This window comes from Oratosquilla oratoria, chromosome 3 (assembly GCF_046742065.1).
Source record: "Oratosquilla oratoria isolate Oo_2021 chromosome 3, ASM4674206v1, whole genome shotgun sequence".
Lineage (NCBI taxonomy): Eukaryota > Metazoa > Arthropoda > Malacostraca > Stomatopoda > Squillidae > Oratosquilla > Oratosquilla oratoria.
In genome coordinates this window covers 15,434,858-15,455,193 of record NC_134779.1, presented here as the reverse complement: position 1 = coordinate 15,455,193, position 20,336 = coordinate 15,434,858, and the positions used below count along the sequence as shown (strand labels likewise).

General features: G+C 41.4%; 1 protein-coding gene across 17 annotated transcripts in view; it reads right to left on the bottom strand.

The window, feature by feature from the left end:
• LOC143020754 (monocarboxylate transporter 10-like) overlaps nucleotides 1-20,336 on the bottom strand; it is a 57,192-nt gene that overhangs the window by 22,626 nt on the left and 14,230 nt on the right. For 8 of the 17 annotated variants that reach the window (XM_076177480.1, XM_076177506.1, XM_076177511.1 and 5 more), the window contains 3 exons: nucleotides 14,544-14,769; nucleotides 10,609-10,724; nucleotides 3,227-3,326 (listed from right to left, as the gene is read on the bottom strand). In XM_076177480.1, coding sequence (XP_076033595.1) covers nucleotides 3,227-3,326; nucleotides 10,609-10,724; nucleotides 14,544-14,769 — 442 coding nt within the window. Of the gene's footprint in view, nucleotides 1-2,821; nucleotides 2,867-3,226; nucleotides 3,327-10,608; nucleotides 10,725-14,543; nucleotides 14,770-20,336 lie in introns of all 17 variants that reach the window. The other 9 variants (XM_076177569.1, XM_076177526.1, XM_076177551.1 and 6 more) reach the window with 3 other exon arrangements.

Below are 20,336 nucleotides of genomic sequence, written 5' to 3'. Positions count from 1 at the left end.
ACAAGATGAAGCCACAAGAAAGTTTATGTGGAGTAGGTGTTTGAAAAAGAATTTTGAGAATAAAAATATTTTTTGAAATGTAGTGATAAGTCTAAAGAGCAGAGTCCAGCAAAGAGAAGGAAAAGGGTGCATATAGACAGCTTTTAATGAAAGGGAAGGCAAGTGAAAGATGAAGCAGAGTATTTCAAGTTGTTGGATGTAGAGGAGGATAGGGATGTTTTAACTATTGTCAGTGATTGATGCCAGGAGAATGAATGTTATGGGAGAGGAGAATGATAAATATGAAAGACCAGTAGTAGTAAGAGAAGTGAAAACTGGGGAGAAACTTGATTTTGATGGTTGTTATGTGGAATGTCAGTCAGGTTGACTATTATTGTGGAATGGCTAGTGAGACTGTTTTGTGTGTCTTAAAGAAGGAAGTGTACCAATAGATTGGAGATGTACATGTGTAGCTCCAATATACAAGGGGATGGGAGACAAGTATGAATGCAGCAAAATTTTTGCAGTCAATACCCCATACATATTACCATTATGTAAATATACACTACTTTCTCTCCCCAAATCAGTGCAACATTGATCCTCTCACATGTGCAAATGGCCCAACAATAACACAACATTAGTAGTACAAGATAGCTGCCAAAACACTCATACTTCACAGAGCTGGAAGTAATGATCGACACAAAATGGAGTGCCTGTTTACCCTCACATTTTTCCAATATGGGTCACCACAAAGTGCCATGAATCAATAAACCACCAGCAGTCAAACTCAGAAATACTTACATACATATACCAAAGGCTTTTTTCCCCCTTACAAGGGAGGTAGCCAAAAAACAAAGGCATAAATACCATTCCCACCCATTCCATCCCTAATACACTCCACTTCCCTCCACCCCTTACCCTCCCTCTTATCTTGGCACCTCCTGGATGACGGGTCATCCATGCATCTTCTCCACTGCCCTGGGTCAGTAGCAGTGTCACCTTGGCTCCACATTTAAAATAAGTACAACCTTCATGCCCCACAGAAAAGCCCTCACAGGTAAGGCAACTAAATTTACAATACTAAATATACTCAGAAGACTTGCTATCACATGATTTGGACAACAAAGAAATACTCATCAATGTACAAACAGCTTGAGAACAACATAACTATGCTTCTGCATTTCTGACACCCAACAATAAAGAAAACAAAGAAAAACCTCAAACAATACAAAACAAAATCTCAACAATAAAAGCTATATACATAACAAAAGACCTTTTTCCCCTTGCAAAGGGGGTGGCTGAGTCAAAACATAAACCAATCCTACATGCTTTGACCAAAACAACTCCAACAAGTATCTCTACTTCAATACCTAATTTCTCCCCCATGAAGCAGCATATGAGAATAATGGCTACAAGATTTATACTGGACCCCTCAACAAGTGTCTCCACACAGTGGTCTTGTGAGATGGACCTCAGCATGTCATCTCTGCCATCAATCAATCTGTTGCCCCTGGTCTCTCTTGCAGAAGACCCGTGGTTTCATCCCTCTCTCCTTGCCACAAAACACATCAGTATCCTCAGCCCTATCAGAAGGTGCAGCCCCAACTGAGCCCAAAATTTCTCTGTCAACTTCTATATTTACTCCATATTTTCACACAGGAGTGTTGACAACCACCAGTGACTGCTCCCCTCCTCCAACTACTACATACCTGTGATGAAGAAACAGCCCCAAACTAATACAATGTAGACAGATACTGTGGGTTTCCAGTAAGAGAAACTCAAGGCAACTATTATTATCTTCAACCATACACATTCAACCTTATCCAATTTTTAATATCTCCACACTCAATTGTCCAGTCCCACTACTTTCCCATATTTCAACTTTGTCATTGCTTCCATCACTTCTTTTTCACCAATTTCTGCCCACTCATTCAACTACTCTTCATTCTACATTTCATCACTGATATTTCAACTCCCCTACCCTCTATCACATTTAACCCTTCTTCACAGTACTAATCTGCAGCATTTTATTCTATTAAACCATTTCTATTCTTGTCTCTCATCTGACCCTACATTGTGTCCTTGGGTTTCATACATCATTCATCTGCTTCCAAAATAATGTTTTACTCTCTTTAAAATTTTGAAATACCCTATTACACCTTTTAGAAAATATTAAGTAATATTTCTATGGAAAAAGTTATATATATTAAACAGCAGTGGCTTGGCTCTATTCTCTAGCCTTGACTATGTTAGTAATACCATTACCAACCAATCACACTTAAGTATCACAAACTTGCATAGCGACTAAATTTAGGTCACTAGGAAGACGGACAACAGCAAGACTGCCTCTAGGAGTACATGAAATGAAAGGTAAATTTCTGCATAAACTACAAATAAAAGGGTCTAGTCGTTTGGACTGAATTTCACAATGTTTTGAGGAACTAAGCAAATGGACTGTTAGATCCTTAGGGTCTTAAGCTAAAGGCAGAGGAGTGAGATTATGAAAAGGAAAAGTAGCAGAAATGGTAGGGTAAAAAGGAGGAGGTAACACACAACATGTAAACATGGGAAGATGAAGCATTTGATTTTAAGTATGCAGGACACCAAGACTACATCACCCCCATGTCATGTTCAACATCCACAGGCCACTGAATACAAAAATTTCATACAGTTAACACTAATCAATTTTCTGAATTTTATTTGGCACAATATGCTGAATAATATATTTGTTTCCATTTGATGTGAATATAATAAAACATTAAAACGTGTGGATGCAGACATAGCATGGCAAACCCAAACATACATAATAATTCTCCCTAATATCTAATTGCATCTGGCTAACCTTTTACCTACGTCTATTTCATCTACACTCCGCTCTGCTTTTCATCTGAAAGTGTTTATTGGAAAACAAAGGTTAGAAACAAGAGGAGGAAGAACTTGCAATGAGAGAAGTAAGACATGCAATGGCTCATAATGTGTATGCATTTCACAATAGGAAAATGTACCATTACCAAAAAAAAGAAGAAAAGAAATAAAAGGATTCTGATGATTTTGTTAAAGCTAGTTACACAGAATCATTACATACAAGACTACAAATCCAAGTGCTGTACATGGCAGACTTTGGATTTATAAAATACTGTACTTTAACTACAACAAGGATGACTGCAAATTAACTCATCTTTCCTATCACCGAATTGCTGTCAGCCAAAGACGAAGTTATGTTCATCCCCCAAACCCAAATACTCACCTGCCATGAGGTTCTGAGTCTCACGGGGCTCCTCTGTTGTTGCCACAGTTGCATTGTTCTGCTTTTCTGTAGGTTCTCTTAGTGGTGATCCAGGAGTTCCCTTATGGACAAATGAGACAATTGGGTTAAAGATTGTACCAACAGTACAAATACAAGTCAAGTTTGGCACTCATCAGAACAAATTTAATTTTTAATTATAATATGGAAGGAAGGAATTATGCTTGTGGGGCTCCATTTCTTCCTTTCCCCATCTATATACATACATAACAAAGGGCCCTTTCTCCTTTATAAAGAGGGGTGGCCAAGCAAAACATGCACATACCCTTTTGTTGACCCTCTTATCTTAGCCCCCGATGAATAAAGGACCATTCCTGCCCCACACCAAACAAACAAACATTGGAAAGAATACTATACAGGTTTGAAGTGTTTGTGGCTAAGATAGGACAACAAATGGATGAATCCAGGATGGGCATCAGGTGGGTGTATGCATTGACTTATCCAATTCCCATGTGAGAGAAAGGCTTTTTGGTACATATATGCATGTGTGTACATAACCTTTTATTCAATCAATTGATCAATCAATTGCCCCAGGTCTCTAAGAATATGATAACAACCTCCAATCGGGACCATAAATCACTTAGAGACAAGATATTGTGTTATTCTCTGTGTATAGTCAATGTCCCTTACTCAAACTGATACAAACAAAAGGACCAAAGATGGGCACTTGTCAGTGACAGTCCTGCATGACATGTGTCTGAGAAAATCATGTCAACACCTCCTCTGCCTATCTCCAAAACCCATCAACACTCGCCTCCATCTGGAGGGACAAGATCTCTTTTTATCAACCTCAATTACTCCTACGCTAACATCTTCACATAAGAAATTATATCTTGTGACTGCTTCCCCACCCTTCCTTCTCCTGGCCATTGGAACATATACATAGCACACCCAAACTATTCTAACATGATCATTGGTAGATTTATAGGAAGGGCCAAAGACTGCTGTCAGTTTCCAGTCAAAGAAAACAACAGTAACACTATTACAGCAAACAATAATAATATACATACATACTGTACACACCAAAATACGTCTTTCCTCCCATGGGGATGGCTGGGCCAAAGGGGCATTTACCCACCCTTCAACCATCCCACACCCATTTGTTGTTCATTCTATCCTAGCTTCTTGTGGATAAAAGATCATCCCTGTCCCTGTCCCCTCAGGTTAGAGGAAATCGATCAGTTGTTGCCTTGAGTTTCACCTACAGCCCCACAGTTGCCAGCAATGGTCTTTGGAACCTCCCACAGATCTCTCTGGGAAGAAACTTTGGACTGTTGTCAGCTCTTCATGTGTGAAAAAAAAAAAAAAAAAAAAAAAAATGCAAGTAATATAGCTTAAGTTGATAGAGAAAGATCTTGGGCCCAGTTCCGAGATCGAGAGTCAGCCCTTCAAGGCTGCACTTCTTGAGAGAAGTGTGGGGATGGATGGGTTTAAAATGGATAGATTTGCTGTCCATCTTACAGGACCACCTGTCACTGGTCCTGGTCAGAGGCAATGTAGTATCACAAATATCTATGTAACTGAGAGATTAAATTATAGATTTAAGAGACAATGATGAGATTTTAGAATGGAGTCAAGATATAAGGGAGGGAGGGAAGGAGGTGGATGGGAGTGGAGTATCTGGGGATGGAATGAGTGGGAGTGGTTTTTATGCCACCTCCCTTGTACATGCATACATACATACATATACCAAAGTTTTTTTTCACCCTTATAAGGGAAATAGCAAAAAAACAAAGGTATAAAAGCCACTCCCATGCATTCCATTCCTAACATACTCTACTCCCCTCCACCCTCTTATCTTGGCTCCTTCTTGATAATGGGTCATCCCTGCATCTTGCCCACTGCCCTGGGTCAGAAGCAGTGTTGCAAGACACAGCACATCCACAGTGAGGGGGAAAAAGCCTTTGGTATATGTATGTATGATAACTGAGGGGACAAAGAGGGGGGTTGCTGATTAAATGAAACAGCCTTGCTGTGGATGTGTTGGTCTTGCTACACTGCTTCTGACCCAGGGCAGTGAACAAGATGCAGGGATGATCCATCATCCAGAAGGAGCCAAGATAAGAGGGAGGAAGGGAGGAGGGTGAATGGGAATGGTGTACGTAGGGATGGAATGGGTGGGAGTGGATTTTATGCCTTTGTTTTCTTGGCTACCTCCCTTGTAAGGGGGGAACAGCCATTGGTATATGTATGTATGATAATGGTAAGATTAGTAAAAGAGGTGTGGAAGGAGTGAACATGAGGATGAGATGGATGGATGGGGTAAAAGGGGCATTGGGAAAGAGGGGAATGTCTGTTGAGGAAGGAAGGAAGAAGACAGAAGATAGGGGTGAATGGAGGATGGTTGTGCATGGATGGGAGTGGGTGGGGGATTGGGGGAGTATGTGTGAATGATATTTTGAAGCAGCCCAAAGGGATTTCTCCCCATCTTCTCTTTTTCTGCATGAAGGGATGGAAAGGGGGACTCGCTGTGGATGTGCTGTGTCTTGCGATACTGCTTCTGACCCAGGGCAATGGGTGAGATGCAGGGATGACCCATCATCCAGGAGGAGCCAAGATAAGAGGTGAGGAAGGATGGTGAATGGGAGTGGAATATGTGGAGATTGAATGGGTAGGAGTGGATTTTATGCCTTTGTTTTTTTGACTACCTCCCTTGTAAGGGGGAAATAGCCATTGGTATATGTAAGTATGATAACTGTGTGAGTGGAAAACAATTAAGAGACATTTCAATTGAATGCTGATTTGGGAACAAAGTAAGGTTTGGTGGATTCATGAATGGACGAGGATACAGATAGATTTTTTTGGAGAAAAGTAGAACTCGCCAACCTGAGGTGAGAACGGCTAAAAGGTAATATCTTTGAGTCATGTATCACTGGTGACGGAGGATAAATCGGGTCAGACCATGGAAAATGTAGTTGGAGGGAGGTATATGAAACCAAAAGAGTTCATGGTCAAGATGTTAAACAAGCTAAAATATGTATGGATGAGAGTTGAGAAAAAATGACTACATACATATACCAAGGCTTTTTCCCCCTTACAAGGTAGGTAGCCAAAAAGGAAAAGGCATAAAATCATTCCCACCCATTTCATCCCTGAATACACTCCACACCCCTCCCTCTAATCTTAGCACCTCCTGGATGACGGGTCATCCCTGCACCTTGTCCACTGCCCTGGGTCAGAAGCAGTGTCGCAAGACACAGCACATCCATAGCAAGGCCGCTTCATTAAATCAGCGACCCCCCCTCTCCGTCCCCCCATTGCATAAAAGGAGAAGACGGGGAGAAATCCCCTCAGGCTGCGTCAAATTTTGCTCACACATACTACCTCACTCCCCATCCCCTCGCCCATTCCACCTCATGCATCACAACATCATCCATATACAACCATTCTCCATTCACCCCTGTCTTCTGTCCTCTCCCGTCCTTCCTCAACAGACATTCCTTCTGTCCTCTCCCGTCCTTCCTCAACAGACATTCCCCTCTTCCCCAAAGCCCCCTTCACCCCATCCATCCACCTCATCCTAGGACGTCCCCTCATGTTCACTCCCTCCACATCCGCCTTCCATACCTTTTACTAGTCTTTCTTCACTCATTCTTTCCATGTGTCCAAACCCTAATACTCTTTCATCAACCCTATCTCCCAACTCCCTTTCCACCCCCGTTCTTCTCCTCACCTCCTCATTTCTCACTCTATCTAGCCTAGTAACCCCCATCATACTTCTCAGACACCTCATCTCAAACACATTCAAACTCCTTCTCTCTTCCTCTCTTATGTTCCATGTTTCTGCCCCATACAGTGCTGTTGGCACAATCACTCCTTCATACAGTCTCCTCTTAGCATCCATTCCCAAATGTCTATTCCTCATTACACTCTTTAATCCACCAAGGCATTTACTCACTTCTCTCAATCTACAATCTACCTCCACCTTCACTCCACCTTTTCCTGTCACATTTGCACCCAAGTATCTAAAACTATCCACTTCCTCCAGTCGCTCTCCCTTAATGCTCACTTCCAGTCTACTGCCACTTTCACCCCTTGTACATCTCATCACCTTAATTTTACCCACATTTATCTTTAGCTTTCTTCTATCACATACTCTCCCAAACTGTCACCAACTTCCTCTGTCCCTCCTCCGATCCTGCCACAAGCGCAGTGTCGTCAGCAAACAACAGCTGGCTCACCTCTCACTTTTCTCCATTTTCTTTAACCATCTCCAATCCCTGACCCACTACCCTTGCATTTACCTCTCGCACTACCCCATCCATGTATAAGTTGAACAGCCAGGGCAACATAACGCATCCTTGATGAAGTCCCACCTTTACCTCGAACCACTCACTCTCTCCATTTCTAATCCTGACAAAAGCTCTACTACTCTCATAAAAACTCTTGACAGCTCCCAAAAGCTTTCCTCCAATCCCATAATATCTGCATAACCTCCCACAGTGCCTTTCTGTCTACCCTATTGTAAGCCTTTTCCAGATCCATAAAAGCCCAAAAAACATCCTTCCCCTTTCCTATAACTTTCTCACATATTTGTCTTGCCACAAAGATCTGATCTACAGAACCTCTACCCATCCTAAATCCACACTGTTCGTCCCCAGTTACTCCTGTTCCTCTCAATCAAGATCCTCCCATAAGCCTTCCCAACTACACTTAACAAGCTAATCCCTCTGAAACTACTACATTCACACTTGTCCCCTTTTCCCTTGTAAAGTGGAGCTATACAAGCACTCCTCCAGTCCTCCGGCACTTTACCCTCTCTCCAGCAAACATTAAATAACCTCACCAGCCAGTCCACCATCACTGTACCTCCTTTTTTTTAGACATTCTGCATGGCATTCATCCAGACCAGGTGCCTTACCTGCTTTCATCATCTTAACAACTGCCTTCACTTCATCCTTCCTTATTTCTCCTCCATTTTCCTCACTCATCACGGTCATTTTCTTCGCATTTCCCACTGCAACTATTTTTTCCTCCCTATCCTCCTTCACATTTAGCAACTCCCTAAAATATTCTGCCCATCTTCCCCTTGCTGCCTTATCTTCCATTATCATCTCTCCATCTGCACCTTTTACCTTTTCTTCTCTACTTGATTTGCCTCCTCTTCCTCTCTTAATTTCTTTCCAAAACATCTTTTTACATATATATATATACATATACCAAGGCTTTTTCCCCCTTACAAGGGAGGTAGCCAAAAAGGGAAAGGCATAAAATCATTTCCACCCATTCCATCCCTGAATACACTCCACACCCCTCCACCCTCCCTCTTATCTGAGCACCTCCTGGATGACAGGTCATCCCTGCACCTTGTCCACTGCCCTGGGTCAGAAGCAGTGTCGCAAGACACAGCACATCCATAGCAAGGCCGCTTCATTAAATCGGTGACCCCCCCTCTCCGTCCCCCCATTGCATAAAAGGAGAAGACGGGGAGAAATCCCTTCGGGCTGCGTCAAATTTTGCTCACACATACTACCTCACCCCCCATCCCCCAGCCCATTCCACCTCATGCAATCACATCATCCATATACAACCATTCTCCATTCACCCCTGTCTTCTGTCCTTGCCCATCCTTCCTCAACAGACGTTCCCCTCTTCCCCAAAGCCCCCTTCACCCCATCCATCCACCTCATCCTAGGACGTCCCCTCATGTTCACTCCCTCCACATCTGCTTTCCATACCTCTTTTACTAGTCTTTCTTCACTCATTCTTTCCATGTGTCCAAACCATCCTAATATTCTTTCATCAACCCTATCTCCCAGCTCCTTTTCCACCCCTGTTCTCCTCCTCACCTCTTCATTTCTCACTCTATCTAGCCTAGTAACCCCCATCATCTTTTTATTACTTTCAAAATTTTCTGTCACACTCTTACCCCACTTCACATCTGCTCTCCTCTTTGCCTCCTTTACCTTTTGGTGGAAGGTAAGTTGAGAGTGGAGGATAGATGGAGAAAGAGGAAAGGGACAAAAGGTGGGGAGGTGCTTAGAGTGAACTCTTTAAATGAAAAGGAAAAGGAGAAGGAGTACAAGAAGAAGCTGAAGGAGGAGTGGGAGGGAGTGAAGGATAGAGTAGAGCTAGGTGTGGAGGAGGAATGGGGATGGTTCAAGGAGGGAGTCACAAAGTGTGCAAGGATGGTGTGTGGAACAAGAAGGACAGGAGGAAATAGAAGGAAGAGTAGTAAATGGTGGGATGAGGAAACAAAGAAGGTTGTAGAAGAGAAGAAGCGAGCTTTCACAGATTGGTTACAAAATAGGACGAGGGAGTCATATGAGAGGTACAAAGAAAAGAAAAGAGAAGTAAAGCAAAAGGTAAAGAAAAAATTACTAGCTACTTATTAGTTTGTCAACAATAGCCAGTGTTCCTAACCTTGGTGACAATATTACACTGAAGAGGTGGGATTGGAGGGGTGGTAAAGGAGAAATTTAAGGAAGGTAGCAGAATGAAAAGACAGTAAAAGGTTTAGTTATAAGCATTCTTTTGAGTAGAGATTAGTATTCAGTAATAAAAGAATGGTAAGTGACTTGGTCCACAGGGATGTAGCTCAAGTCTCTAAAATACTGGCTGCAGAAAACAGGCAGTCAATATTCTATACAGAGATATACAGGCTGTGGTTACAATCAATCCCATGAAAGGAGTGCATCGGGGACAAACTGGTAGCTATCTATCTCTATCTCAAGGGTTTCTCCCCCCTTATATGGGAGGTAGCCTAGTCAAAGCATGCACCCACCCCCATCCACCACTCTCATTTCCCTCTTAGCTCCTCATGGATGAAGTGTCATCCCTGTTTCCTGCCCAATACCCAAGACAGAAGCAATGCAGCAATATACACAGCACTTCCACAGCAAGGCTGCTTCACAAATATGGCAACCTCCATCTCTGTTTTCTCATGCAGAAAATAGAGAAGACGGGGAGAAATCCCTTTGGGCTGCGTCAAAATATCACCCACACACAACCACCCTCCACTCACCCTTATCCCCCACCTTCTCCCTTCCTTGCTCAAAAGACATTTCCCTTCCTTGCTCAAAGCCCCTTTCACTCCATCCATCCATCTCATCCCTGATTGTCCCCTCAAGTTCACTCCACCCACCTTTGCATTCCACACCTAACTCATTCTTTCTGCTAGCATTGCTGGGAAAGAAACAAGATGTAATTTCCCCACAGTTAATAAGAACTTGCATGAAATCAGTCATAATTAAGCTAGAAGGTGTCTATCCCACAACAAAAAAGAAATGGTGATCATTCAATAAATATAAACTGACAGGAAGTAATTATCTAAAGAGAAGGGATATGATGTATATACAATCAATCAAAACCCAAAACATTATTACCTGTGGTGGAGGTTTTACACATCTTATTGAGAAGAGTGCAAGTGCTCCAAGAATAGGAGGAATGCCTGCACAGAGGAATGACACCATGTAGCTCTGAAGATTGTCATATAGGAAGCCTGTGGGAAACATCAGTATTAAACATAATTCAATTTGGGTACACTGGAATAAAAACAGAATCCCTTTCAGCAGACATAATAGAGAGTATATCCTGTCATCCACAAGGAGCTAAGATGAGGGGGAGGAAAGGGTGGAGGATGGGAGTGGGTACATAACTTTTGACTTGGTTACCTCCCTTATACATACATACATACATATACCAAGGCTTTTTCCCCCTTATAAGTGGGAAAAACCTTTGGTATATAGATAAATAGTATTTCAAAGATATCCATCACTTCTATGGATGTGAAGATGGTGTATGACAGGGTTGACAAGAAGGCATTGTGGGATGTGTTGCAGATGTATGGGATAGGGTGGGAAAGTAATTGTATTTACCTAATTACAACGCTTGTTGGGTCCCATTTCCTACTCTCCAATTTCTTCATACCTAGTGTCATATTCATGTACAGTTCCAACTTAATCTATATCCTTGATTTCCAATTATCATATCATTAGAATTCATGTATCGTTTGAGCTTGGGCTATATCACTTTCTAAGCTATTCCAAGTATTTATGCATCTAGGAGGAAAACTATTTCTTTACAATCTTTAGATTTCATTATTTGTTCCCATGACCTTATAATGCCCCTTCATCCATAATCAAGAGATCTCTTCTGTCAATGCAATCTATCCCCTTTAGTGACCTGAATACTGTAACCATATCACCTCTTTTTCTTCAGTTTTTTGTGGTTGGCAGACCCAATGCTTTTAGTTTTTTCCTCATTTAATTCATCTATCAGGCAAGGGACCAGTTTAGTTGTTGCCCTTTGTATTCTCTCAATCCAGCTTCTATCCTTCACTCTGTGTGAGGCCCATATTACTGGCACATAGTCCAGTCTTGGACGGATCAGGATTTCTACGAGTTTTTTTTATCATAACTTTGTCCATGTAATTAAAACCCATTTTAGTTTTCTGCTGGAGTCTGTATGTCTCCAACAATCCTGCTGATATGTTTGTCAGGTGACAGGTTGTCTTTTAATAACATTCCCAAATCTTTCCCCCTCTGCTTTTGTAATGGGTTCTCTTCCCAAAGAAATGTTAAACCTCTTCAATATGAGTTGAATATTTGTGCACAAGTGTTAGGCTGCCTAATGTACAATGATTTGAACGTTTCACCATGACTATTCATGGCACCCTTATCTCCTTTATTCATTCATGTAGTACTAATCAACGATTACTGAGAAAATATTTTTAGTTTATGACAAGCTTGCATAAACAAACTTATAGTTTATAGCTCTACAGTGCATATGTGTACTCACACAGGCTTATCATATTTTTTCCTGCAAGCTTCCCTCTATTATCATTCTTTTTCTCCCTCTCTTGAGTCAACCTTTTAGTTGCTGTAGTAATATGAGGCAGGAGTTGTCTGCCAACTTAGAAAGATCGAAGAGAAAGAGGTGATACGATTACAGTATTCAGGTCCTGATTAAAGATGGGAGAGCCTTGAGAAGTTCTGGGAGCAAATTAAGAAAGACCTATGTCTAAAGGATGTGAAGAAATACATTTTCCATGTAGATGCATAAATACTTGGAATAACCTATAAGTGATATAGCCCATGCTCAAACAATACACAAGTTTAATTCTAAATATGATGATTGGAAATCAAGTATACTTGATAATAAAAAAAAAGAGAGAGAGAGAGAATAAGAGATGGGACCCAATGAGCAGAACTGTTTTCCTGTATACTACAATTAGATAAATACACACACACACACATTTATGTTTGGGGATGGTTGGATGACATGAAGAGGAGTAAAGCACAATAGTTCACTGAGCTATAACACCTGCTTTTGATCCATCACAGTTATAGCTGTAATTTTTTTTTTTCTCTCACCCTGAATGTGGATAACCACAGAAAATGCTAGCAACCCTGTCCATGGTCAACTTCTCTCTATGTAAAAAAGAATTAGTTCACAAAAAGAGGGTGGGGGCATGATCAAGCCTGTAATATGATAAATTATTTTCTTTATCTCTCTTTCTCTACATGAAAAAGTGGAAAAAGAAGTAATACACAGAAGTCCACTATCTGTTATCACCAGCTGAAATAACCCAACACAAAATGAGGCTAGGGCATGATCTAGTTGATTTATGTGATTGATGGGAACTGAAATGGTGGGTGGAGCAGTAGAACCTCAAGGGTACTATATGGAATCTCCAGGTATAGCCAACACAGAATATGGGATCACTTGGCTACAACTACAAACTAAATATAATCAGGACACTGACATCGGCTTCCTTGTATGCTAAGGTTTAAAGATAGGCTTTTGCAGCTATTGCCAATTTCCATTACTTACATTTTTTAGTATTGAAATTTATTTCCCATTCTTGGCTCCATGCAAAAACAGTGTCTAGATCTTTTTTGCAATTGTTTACAATCCTCCTTGTTTTTCTCTATTCTCATGATTTTTACATAAGTCAAGTAGTAGAACTTGTGTTAGGATAAGGAATGGAAAGAATGAATGGTTTGAGGTGAAGGTTGGGGCTACATCATCATTATTCAGTATGTACAGGGGTGGGGTGATATGAAAGGTAATCACAAGGGTGATGGGTGGGAGTTTTGAGCTAGCAAGTGAGAGTGGATGGAAATAACAGGCAAGCCAGTTGTTGTTTGCAGATGACACTGTACTCACAGCTGAGTCCGATGTGAAACTGAAGGAGCTGGTGACAAAGTTTGGGAGGGTATATGAGGGAAGAAAATTGAAAGTAAATGCTGGCAAAAGTAAGGTGATGAGAAATACATGGAGAAACTGCAGTGAGCTGGAGGTGAATTTTAAAGTGGAGGCTGAGGGAAGTGAAGAGCTTTAAATATCTAGAGACACATAACCAGGAATGGATGGATGGGGATCAATGTACATTATAGAGTAAGGGAAGCAAGTAAATATTTGGGAGGAATGAAGTGTTATAAGAAATGAGTATTTGGGGATGAGCACAAAATGGAGACTACAAAAGGGTGATCGTGCTAAAAAAAGACTGAGTAGAGACTTGGAACTTTAAGGAGGCAGAAAGGAGGTTTCTGAATGTGTTTGACATGAAGTATTTAACAAATATGGTGGGGCTTATGAAGATGGATAGAGAAATGTGGAGGCAAGACAGAGAGTAAGGGTGAAATGAGAGCAGGTACATTTGATCATATAACATTGGGATGGTTTAGACCAATGGTTCCCAAACTGGGGGTAATTGAAGAATTCTAAAAATCGAGAAGCCAAGAATTCCTTAACTAGCTTCAAGCATGGAACACCATCCATCCCACCAATGTTCTTGACATTTTTGGCAATAGTCATTAGAGATGCACAAAATTCAAATATGAAAATATCTAGTGTTTTGATTTAGCCATACGTATTAAGGTTGACTACATTTCGTGAAAGGGGTAACATGCTTAATGTGGCATGTTAAATTGGGTAACAAACTGAAAAAGTTTGGGAACCACTGGTTTAGACATAGAATGAGTGTCATAAAAATAATAAATTGTCAGCAGTCTAGATAACACTATCTTAGTTTCTGGGTTGTTAAACTTTTTTCGTAGTCAAAACCAATATGTAGACATATCTTTGTACTATGAAACTGCTGAACAATAAGAAACCCTACAATAAAAGAGACAAATTCACAACTTTTTCCATACACATACCAAAGGCCCCTTTGCCCTTTTATTTTCCCTTTCGTCTTATCTCCATGTGGATGAAGAGCCATCCTTGTTCCCACCCACTACCCAAGTCAAATGCAATGCAGCGAGACTCAGTGGCACTAAACATCATGTATTTACCCATTTATAATCAGACTGACCTGCAATTGCTGGGCCTGCTGTGAGAGGAATGGAACACAAAGTGAGAAGAAAACCGATGGCTTGTGATGCTCCTGTAGGTCCAACAATATCAAAGGCAATAGGGCCCAACAACGAGATGAAACATCCATCGAAGAGTCCCATGCCAAGTGATATGGCAATGAAGACGGGGAAGACATTGGCAGCACTGTAAAGCATCATAAGTGTGCCCATACTGAAGAAGGAAATCTGCAAATAAAGTTTGAGCTACAGACTTCACGACAACTTTACATACATATTTTAAAAGTCTTTTTACACCTTGTAAGGGGGGGGGGGTGGAGTGGCCAAGTCAAGCACACACTCACTCTACACCTACATACATACACCAATGGCTGTTTTTCCCTTACAAAGGAGGTAGCTATAAATATATATATATATATATATATATATATATATATATATATATATATATATATATATATATATATATATATATATCCATCCTAAGGGCTTTTTTTCCACTTACCAGGTAAGTAGCCAAGTCAAAAGGCATATACTTACACCCATTCCACTCACATCTACCTCACTTTCCTCCCTATCTTCTCTCCTCATGGATGGGTCATCCCTGTATTTTGCCTACTGCCCTGGGTCAAAAGCAATGCAGCAGGACACAACACATCCACAGCAAGGCTTTTGCACTTAATCGATAACCACACACCCCCAACCCCGTCCCCTCATGCAGAAAAAGTGATGGGGAGAAATCCCTTTGGGCTGTGTCAAAATCATTCGCACATAACCCCTCCCAAACCCCCCCTACCTTCATCTCTATTAATAGACAGGCAAACTGTTCTTTCTTTTTCTTATTCTATTTAAAAAAAAAAAAAAAGAGGTGCTTGTAAAAAGAGTAGGAAATTAAGTAAATGAAGGCACACATATACATACATACATACAAGAATAGATGGGTAAAACATCTGGAAGACAATGACATATTAAACCCAAGACAATTCGGATTCAGACAAGGAAGATCATGCTCCACAAACTTAATATGCTTTTACTCAAGACTAATAGACATAGTGCAAGAAAGAAATGGATGGGCTGATTGTGCATTCCTAGACTTGCAAAAAGCCTTTGACAAAGTACCACACAGAAAACTACTAAAAAAACTGGAACACATAGGAGGAATACAGGGAAACCTACTAAAATGGATAGAGGACTTTCTGACTGGTAGAAAGATGAGAGTAGTGCTCAGAGAAAAATATTCAGACTGGAAAGAGGTGATCAGTGGAGTACCGCAAGGATCTGTGCTGGCACCAATAATGTTTGCTATCTATATGAATGACATGGATGAGGACGTGAACTGCTACATGAGCTTCTTTGCCGATGACGCCAAACTGCTAAGGAAAATAGAAACTGATGGGGACTGTGAAGCACTGCAAGAAGACCTAAATAGGGTATGGAACTGGAGTCAGAAATGGGAAGTGGACTTTAATACGAAGAAGTGTAGCATAATGGAGTTTGGAAAAAGCAAAAACAGAATATCAGGAAAATATACAATTGGAACCAAAGAAGTAAAGAAAGTAGGATCCGAAAAAGATTTGGGAGTAATTATCACGAACGACTTGTCCTATGATATACAGATTAACAAAATTGTCGGGGAGACTTACAACTTGCTAAGATCAATAAAAGTGGCGTTTACATACTTGGACAAAGACATGATGAAAAAAATATTGGTTACATTGATAAGGCCTAGATTAGAGTATGCAGCGACATTGTGGTCCCCCAGTACCAAAAAGAATATAAAGAAAATAGAAAGAATCCAAAGAGCAGCTACAAAAATGGCACCTGCACTTGCAAACCTATCATACGAAGAGAGATTGGCTAAACTGGAGTTACCGACACTGGAGCAAAGAAGAGAGAGAGGTGACCTATTGACCATCTACAGAATCATGAAAGGCACAGAGGTACTCGATAGTGAGAACTTACTTAACTGGGACAAAAGAAACACAAGAGGACATGGAAAGAAAATAAAAAAACATAGCTATAGAAGAGAACTGAAGAAAAACAGTTTTCCTCATAGAGTTTTGGACACTTGGAACAAACTGGACAATGAAATAGTATGCGCAAAAACCATTCATGAGTTTAAAAACAAACTAGACACTGCAAGATACAAAGGCGGGACAACACGAGCATAGCTCCCCTTCCCGCAAAATACAACTAGGTAAATACAACTAGGTAAAATATACCAAAGGCTTTTTCCCCCCTTACAAAGGAGGCCAACTTCTATATTGTCAATGAACACCTGAGCAGTGTGGCAAGGGCCATGGGTGACCCTTTATCTATGAGGAGCTAAGATGGAAGGGACAACCAATAGGTTTTTGGACAATAGGCAGAGCTGGGAGAGTGAACATGAGGAGGAGACCAAGGATGAGATGGATGGATGGGGAAAGAGGGGAATGTCTGTTGAGGAAGGAAGGGAGAAGAAAGAAGATAGGGGTGAGTGGAGAATGGTTGTGTATGGATGATCCTGTGATGCATGAAAGGGAGTGGGTGGGGGATGGGAGGGTGAGGGAGTATGTGTGAAAAATAATTTGATACGGCACGAAGGGATTTCTCCCCGTCTTCTCTTTTTCTGCATGAGGGGAGGGAGAGGGGTTGTCAGTGATTAAATGAAGCAGCCTTGCTGCTGATATATATATATATGAAAAAGGTGGAAAAAGAGAGTTGTGGGTTTTGTTCCGAGTTTATTCCTGACCAGTTTCGCTTGTAGCTTCTTCAGAGGAATGTTACTCTGAGAATAAAGCTGGCAGTATACATAGTTGGTTGACTTTGCGTTCCCTCTTTGTGGGGGTCCGTTGGAGTTTACAATGAATTATTGTGTGAGTGCAGAAACAGTATGTGTGAGGTGTTGATCTATAATGTGGCATATTGTTATAATTTCATGAGTATGATATGACTTGTGTTAATCCAATAAACCATGATGTGAAATGTAATTAAAACTAACAAACCAGAAATCGAACAGATGTATGTCTGTTCGATTTCTGGCCAAGATATATTTTTCTCTCCTTCCCAAAAAAGGGTCAAATTTATCCCGTACCCCCTGTATAAGAGAGGAAGATAGAAAGAGTTTAAATGTGTTTGAGATGAAGTGCCTAAGAAATATGGTTGGGGTTACTGGGCTGGATAGTCAGAAATGAAGAGGTGAAAAGGAGAAAGGGGGTGGATAAGGATTTGGGAGATAGGGTTGATGAATGAGTTTTGGGATGGTTTGGGCACATGGAAATAATGAGTGAAGAAAGGTTTGTGAAAGAGGTGTGGAAGGCAGAGGTGGAGGGAATGAACATGACCACGGATGAGATGGATGGATGGGGGTAAAAGGGGCATTGGGAAAGAGGGGAATGTCTGTTGAGGAAGGGAGAAAACAGAAGATAGGGGTGAGTGGAGAATGGTTGTGTATGGATGATACTGTGATGCATGAAAGGGAGTGGGTGGGGGATGGAGGGAGAGTATGTGTGAATGTTATTTTGATGCAGCCTGAAGGGATGAGGAGCCAAGAAAAGAGGGAGGGAGGGAGGGAGGTAGGGGAGGGGTGGTAAATGAGAGTAGAGCATGTGGGGATGAAACGGGTGGATTTTATGCCTTTGTTTTGGGCTACCTCCCTTGTAAGGAGGAAAAAGCTGGAGGTAATTAGTGGAGTTCCAATAATGTTTGCTATTTATGTGAATGACATGGATGAAGATGTGAAATGTTACATGAGCTTCTTTGCAGATGATACTAAACTGCTGAGGAAAGTGAATACTGAAACGGATTGTGAATCACTACAGACCTAAATAAGGTTTGGAAATGGAGTCAAAAGTGGGAAGTAGACTTCAACATTAAGAAATGTAGCATAATGGAGTTCAGAAAAAGTGAATAATGAATATCAGGACAATCTAAAATTGGAACAAAGGAAGTAAAGAAAGTGGGATCTGAAAATGACCTGGGAGTATTTATCTCAAATGACATGTCCCCTGATAAACAGATAAACAAAATTGTCAGAGAATCTTACATCTTGCTAAGATCAATAAAGGTGGCTTTTACCTATTTAGATGAAAAATGGTTGAAAAAATAGTAGTCACACTAATAAGACCTAGACTGGAGTATGCTGTGACACTAAGGTCACCCAGTACCAAAAAGAATATAAAGAAAATTGAAAGAATCCAGAGAGCAGCCACAAAAATGGCCCCAACACTTTTAAATCTGTCATATGAGGAAAGACTAAATTGAAATTACAGACTTTGGAACAGTGAAGAGAAAGAGGTGACCTGCTGACCATCTACAGAATCATGAAAGGCATGGAAGTACTTAATAGAGAGGACTTACTAAATTGGGATAAGGGAAATACAAGGGGACATGAAAAACTCAAAAAAGGACAGCTACAGAAGTGACCTGGAGACAGAGAGAGTTAAATCCACACAGAGTGGTGGATATCTGGAATAAACTGGATAAAACAATAGTGTGCAAAAGCTATACACGAATTTAAGAGCAAATTAGACACTGGAAGAAACAGACAGGATACCAAAAGCATAGCTCCCCTTCCCGAAAGATATACATACATATACCAAGGCTTTTTCCCCTTACAAGGGAGGTAGCCAAAAAGGGAAAGGCATAAAATCATTTCCACCCATTCCATCCCTGAATACACTGCACACCCCTCCACCCTCCCTCTTATCTGAGCACCTCCTGAATGACGGGTCATCCCTGCTTGTCCACTGCCTTGGTTCAGAAGCAGTGTCACAAGACACAGCACATCCACAGCAAGGCCGCTTCATTAAATCGGCGACCCATCCTCTCCGTCCCCCCATTGCATAAAAGGAGAGGACGGGGAGAAATCCCTTCGTGCTGCGTCAAATTTTGCTCACACATACTACCTCACCCCCCTTCCCCCCGCCCATTCCTCCTCATGCAATCACAACATCATCCATATACAACCATTCTCCATTCACCCGTCTTCTGTCCTCTCCCGTCCTTCCTAAACAGACATTCCCCTCTTCCCCAATGCCCCCTTCACCCCATCCATCCACCTCATCCTAGGACGTCTCCTCATGTTCACTCCACATCTGCCTTCCATACCTCTTTTACTAGTCTTTCTTCACTCATTCTTTCTATGTGTCCAAACCATCCTGATATTCTTTCATCAACCCTATCTCCCAGCTCCTTTTCCACCCCTGTTCTCCTCCTCACCTCCTCATTTCTCACTCTATCTAGCCTAGTAACCCCCATCATACTTCTCAGACACCTCATCTCAAACACATTCAAACTCCTTCTCTTATGTTCCATGTTTCTGCCCCCATACAGTGCTGTTGGCACAATCACTCCTTCATATAGTCTCCTCATAGCATCCATTCCTCATTACACTCTTTAATCCACCAAGGCATTTACTCGCTTCTCTCAATCTACATTCTACCTCCACCTTCACTCCACCTTTTCCTGCCACATTTGCACCCAAGTATCTAAAACTATCCACTTCCTCTAGTCGCTCTCCATTAATGCTCACTTCCAGTCTACTGCCACTTTCACCCCTTGTACATCTCATCACCTTACTTTTACCCACATTTATCTTTAGCTTTCTTCTATCACATACTCTCCCAAACTCTGTTACCAACTTCCTCAATCCCTCCTCCGATCCTGCCACAAGCGCAGTGTCGTCCGCAAACAACAGCTGGCTCACCTCCCACTTTTCTCCATTTTCTTTAACCATCTCCAATCCCTTGCCCACTACCCTTGCATTTACCTCTTGCACCACCCCATCCATGTATAAGTTGAACAGCCAGGGCGAC